Source organism: Phragmites australis, chromosome 1 (genome assembly GCF_958298935.1).
Source record: "Phragmites australis chromosome 1, lpPhrAust1.1, whole genome shotgun sequence".
NCBI classification, from domain to species: Eukaryota; Viridiplantae; Streptophyta; class Magnoliopsida; order Poales; family Poaceae; genus Phragmites; species Phragmites australis.
Window position 1 is genome coordinate 40163592 of NC_084921.1, and position 5232 is coordinate 40168823.

The following is a 5232-nucleotide window of genomic DNA, read 5'->3' on the forward strand; positions in this document are numbered from 1 at the left end:
TATTCATATTTGTATCCGTATATCAATCAAATATAATTCTTTTATCACATCTACATTTAAACAAATATAAATATCAAATAATATGAATACACGGTATGCAGCTTCCACCCTGAACCGGCCCACGTCTGTTGTGACGGCAACCCAGCCGGTCAAACCCCCCACCACCCCAACCCCAACCCCAACCCACGGGCTATGCGGCTGCTCAGTGCTCACTCTTGTTCAATATCACAATGACAGGTGGGCCCCAGAGACCCGAGGCCACTGCGCGTGTGAGACCAACGAGGCGGGTCCACCACCACCACCACCATACCAACCGGACCGGGCCAGACTCCTCCCTGCGCCTGCGGTGCCCGTCCCACCGTCCGCCCCTGCCCTGCTGCCGCCCGCTACTGCAGATAACACATCGCAAGGCGGACGCCGATGGCCGCCGTGGCAAGCCCCGCCCTCCGGCTCCGACCCAGGGTCGCCTCGCCGTCCGCGTTCGCCTCCCATCGCTGCCGCTTCCGCTCATTCGCTTACTCCTGTTCCAAGGCAATTCCAACTCCTCCTTATACAAGTAGAATTTTTTTTTCCTGTGATTATTGCTTATTTGGTGTAGTTTGTTTGGCTGGCAATTCGGTAGGGTTTAGTTACTTGATTAGTCGCACGCTCGTAGAATTACCCGTATGTACATATGCTCCAGCCGAAAGGAAGGACGACTCAAATCTCGCTCTTGGTGCGGTGGCCACGTGACAATGAGTTTGTCATGAAATTTTGGAGAGATAACATTCAGAATTTTCTTTACATGTCCACAGCCACAAGTGGCTAGTCTATACTCATATATGCTTCGGTAGTTCTGAACAGTATGAACGTGAAAAGACACTTAATTGTTTGATTTTTTGGTATTGAACAATGTACTGACACGGCTTGTATCTCAGTTTGCAAGGCCATTTCCAACTCAGAGAGTCAATGGAAGTAGGATGCAGGATTTAGGTACTCTTAAAGGTAATTTCTTTCCATGCTCCATCTGCTTTTCCAGAAGACCTTAAATTTAATTCGAGTAGCACTCTGTGCTTATATTTCACTACACGCTAACAGGCAAAGTTTTTAGCAGCACTGGCAACCATGATGGACGGTTTCATATTAAGCAAATTATATCCTTTGCTGCTATGGACAAGCAGGAGCCAGTCGTTTCACCAATCTTGGAGACACCGGTTTTACAAGAGACAGAATGTGGTACTAAAGATGCCCCTGCATCTGACAGCTCCTCCTACTTCACTTACAGGGGTGGTGGAAAACCAGGATTCATCTCGTTTCAAGGCAGCAGCTATCAAAAGACAATTGTGGAGAGTGTGCCACATCCTGGCAAGGAAGCATCTAGATTGGTTTGGTTTGTTGGTCCAACTATCCTTGTGTCGTTCTTGGTTCTTCCATCACTTTACTTGCGCAAAGTACTCTCAGCTGTGTTTGAGGATTCCCTGTTGACAGGTATAATTTCTTTGATAGTTCAAGATTTTGTACTTTATAGATTATGGATGATCCAGGATTGCTATTAATTTCTCTCTCGAGTGTTTGTTAATTATAGACTTACAGTAGTGGATCTGTGCATCTCCTTGTCCATGTTGTAATAAATGATGAAAACAGTTATGCTGATTACCCTATCATATATCTGTCTCTGCTTGTAGCATTTATTCCTGCCAGAAGGCATATATAAGTAGTTATAGTTCAAAAAGATGTTGGTTCTGTATTGCTCCATATTTTGCTGCCCCCCAATACTACTCATAGAGTTACAATATGTAGTCTAAATGATCCATCTTGGCATCTCTCACATTATTCATTTGTTAGAATTTTATGTGTCTTCTAAAATAGATCAGGGATATCTCCATCCACAGTCAGATGAATGCATTACCTGATGGACTTCTTGCTTGCAGATTTTCTTATACTATTCTTTACTGAGGCACTGTTTTACGGAGGTGTTGCAATTTTTGTATTGTTGATTGATAAAGTCTGGGGACCTTTGCAGCAAGTAGTACTGAAGAGTTACATTTGGTCAAAATCCAGATTTTTTCGTATTTCTTCAGTAACAACAATAGTTCTTAGCTTGGTAATACCTCTTCTGACCATGGGCATGGTTTGGCCCTGGACTGGACCAGCAGCATCAGCAACTCTCTCCCCTTATTTGGTAGGACTTGTTGTACAGTTCGCATTTGAGCAGTATGCACGGCATAAAAAATCACCTTCTTGGCCAGTTATTCCTATTATCTTCAAGGTAATTTTTCTCTTAAATTTATCTTGGTATGATTGCATCCTGAAGTGAGTGTTTATTTACTTGTGCTTTCTAGTTATAGTGAAGTTTAGGTTGGTGGAAAGAATAGATCCTTTTATGTGATCTCTTTAGTCTATGATCTGATCGGTCACTTTGTGCGGGAAAATGTATGATCTGATGAGTCATACCTGATGTTTGAGATTTGGGAGTGGGTATCAGTATATCAGATAATCTTGGTGACAGTTGGAGCATTTGAAAGAATCTAAGAGTAGCAAACAGGTGAGGAAAATATGGAAATTAAGAAATATAATCCAGTAAACTAGTCTAGTAGATAGAGTTTTTGATGTTTTTATGTCTATAAATTAGAGGTCAAATAGTGGCCCGTTTTTCATCCTTTGGATTTGCTGGAGCCACAAGTCCAAAAAAATTGATATTTGTAGGAAACACATTATGATCAACCAATATATTGTTTGTTGATGTAAAAGTTTCTGTTCTGATAGGGGGTCTAAGGACACCAAAGAGAACTTCTGAATGACATATCAGGATTCCTGGTGGTTGTCAGTACTCTGTGGATTTGTGCTGTTAAGAACTTGTTTCCCTCATCTGAAGAGTAGGTGCATGCATGTTTTCAAGCATTGTTTAGTAATGAGCATGTTATTAGTGTGACTGTCTAAACGATGCTCTGTACTTGCCCCTCATGATTACCTGCAATTTGCTGCATGACTAAAACTGAGTCTTGTGTGCATACTTATGTGGAAACTAGGGTCAGGTTGTTTGCACTCATTATTTCTTGTTCATGTGAACCATTGCTGATGTCCCCTATTCTGCTCATGATCATTTCAACCAATCAAGCGATTGCATGTTCATGTTTTCTTATGGAAGGATAAGCACTGAAATCTTACATGATTTTCTTGCCTCTACTGAAATGCTTCAATTAGTTCTCTGCATGCGTATTTTTTCTTTCCTCCCCATCCTTCCAGGTATACAGGCTTCACCAACTGAACAGGGCAGCCCAGCTGGTAACAGCACTCACTTTTTCTGTTAGAGGAACAGAGACAACAAATCAAACTTTGGCTATCATGAACTCCTTAGGAGCATTACTGACTGTTCTTCAGATTCTTGGCATTATTTGTGTATGGTCGCTCTCAAGCTTTGTGATGAGGTTCCTTCCATCTTCAGACATTCCAGGTCCCTGACTGCTAGCAGCTTTGTTAGAACTTTGAAACATGGGCATAGCCTCCCTACTGTAAATTGGTTTACGCGGAGCCTGTTGGCATGTTTGCAAAGGTTAGCAGTGCTTTAGGGCTTACATTCATGCACGCTTCGGCTGAGTAACTGCAGAGAAATTGTTCAACTGGTAGGAATGATGATGGAATATAATAAACTGCAAATAAGAGAGCCGAGCTGTGCACACTATAAAACCTTGATGCATAACGTGTTTCCATGCTCTTCTTGTGGATCACATTCTGAGTTTCACAAACCAGAGAATCAATTTTGTCCAAAGGTATGTGTAGATTTAGATTTAGTTTTATATAATGCTCCAGCAAACCCTTGCAAAACGCATGTAAAAATAGAAAGAATAAGCCTATTCACAAACTGATGTCAATCCAGTATCAGTATGCCATTGTCATTTAGTCATTTCCTGTAGATGCTAATTATCAAAGAAGCTGAATCCAGATGATCAAACCTCTATCTGTCCTCTTTTTGTGTTGGCCATTTCTTCCCTTTTCCGTTCGACTACTGGTCATGTGAGCTACTAAGTTCAGTTTTGCAAAACTGAATTAGGTGCATCCTGAACCTACTTTTTTGTGATAATGTTGCTGCTTTTGGACAGTAAAATTTCTGTAGTTTATTCAGAACAAGGAAGTTCCTTGGAGAACATGCGGTTAAAACGGCATCTTCTGCGAATATGCTTTTCAGAGTTTGCTATCGTTATATTTATTCTAGGCTTCACGAATGAGATACTCCGATGCAAGTAAATCAGGGTTTCCCTCGTGAGCTTACGAACTATTTCCTTCCCAGGATATGTCAACGCCTCCGCCTCAGACATCAACATTTCAGCCTATATGAACAAACTGTGTTTGTTTTGGTTAATAACATTTTTGTGCTTGATGTTATCCTCTCACGAGAAACCGACGGACAAAAATAAAGAGGTAATTTACGGTTTCTTTTTCTTATGAAATCGATCATCTTCACTGGATCGTCCACATGTCAGTTGCTGCATGCAGCTTGTTCTTTTACCTTGACTGTAAGTAACAGTTTTTGCCTGTTAGGCGCATGTAGTAACTGGTAAGAAAATTATGTTTCAGCTCTGTTCATAGTAGTAGTAATAGTCATCCTTTCATCCTAGAAAACATTCAGCTCTAGGCTCTATAAAATGTCACATACTTGCAGATCCAGAAACATGTTGTCTCAATAAAACGGAGCACATCACAAATAAATCTTACGACCAGAAAACAGCTTCGAACGTTACAGAGCAAAAGAGGCTTGTGTTAGCAGAAACAGGGAAAGAGATGAAAACAAATAACAAGAGATGTGCGCTTGCCTCATCTAGAGGATTGGAGGCAGATGAAACTCCAAGCCTCCACGGTTGAGTGAAGCAAGCGCGTCGCCACTAATGTTTGACACACGTAGCCCATCCATATGTGCAAAAGGTGGCCGGGCTGCCCAAACGAGATTCGTCGCAGCCGGATTGGAAGTTTTTGCATCATCTTACAGACACCAGATTTCGCCAAAAATAACAGTCATGGGGAGAAGAAATGAAGCTTAAAACATCACAAGAAGAAAAAAGACTAGAAATGAAAAGAAGAGAGCTAACTCAGAGAAGCAACAGCAAGAAGCTCCAAACACACTGCCACATACAAAAGAAAAGGAGATCGATGTGAATCCTACTCCTTGCTACAACAAGAGCGTCACACTGAAGGAAAAAATATTGATGAAAAACTTTGAGCTTGCCCTTCCTTTTATAGGGAGGCTGCCCTCTTTGG

The 5232-nt window shown here is 41.6% G+C and overlaps 1 protein-coding gene across 2 annotated transcripts; it reads left to right on the forward strand.

Moving 5' to 3' along the window:
* Window positions 1-318: 318 nt before the first annotated feature.
* LOC133918797 (uncharacterized) lies at window positions 319-3639 on the forward strand. Of its 2 annotated transcripts, none has more exons than XM_062362872.1 (5): window positions 319-531; window positions 918-984; window positions 1078-1467; window positions 1911-2248; window positions 3226-3639. In XM_062362872.1, the coding sequence occupies exons 1-5, from the start codon at window positions 421-423 to the stop codon at window positions 3439-3441; spliced, it is 1122 nt and encodes a 373-aa protein (XP_062218856.1). In that variant the 5' UTR covers window positions 319-420; the 3' UTR covers window positions 3442-3639. The 2 variants fall into 2 exon arrangements, with proteins under 2 accessions (XP_062218856.1, XP_062218861.1); XM_062362877.1 differs by having other exon boundaries at window positions 2328-3369.
* The last annotated feature ends 1593 nt before the right edge of the window (window positions 3640-5232 follow it).

Bases quoted from the DNA above. Each gene is read 5' to 3' on its own strand.
- LOC133918797 (XM_062362872.1), top strand. From the start codon at position 421: ATGGCCGCCGTGGCAAGCCCCGCCCTCCGGCTCCGACCCAGGGTCGCC. The intron at 985-1,077 runs GTAATTTCTTTC...ACACGCTAACAG, and splicing joins GGATTTAGGTACTCTTAAAG to GCAAAGTTTTTAGCAGCACT. The intron at 1,468-1,910 runs GTATAATTTCTT...TCTTGCTTGCAG, and splicing joins TGAGGATTCCCTGTTGACAG to ATTTTCTTATACTATTCTTT.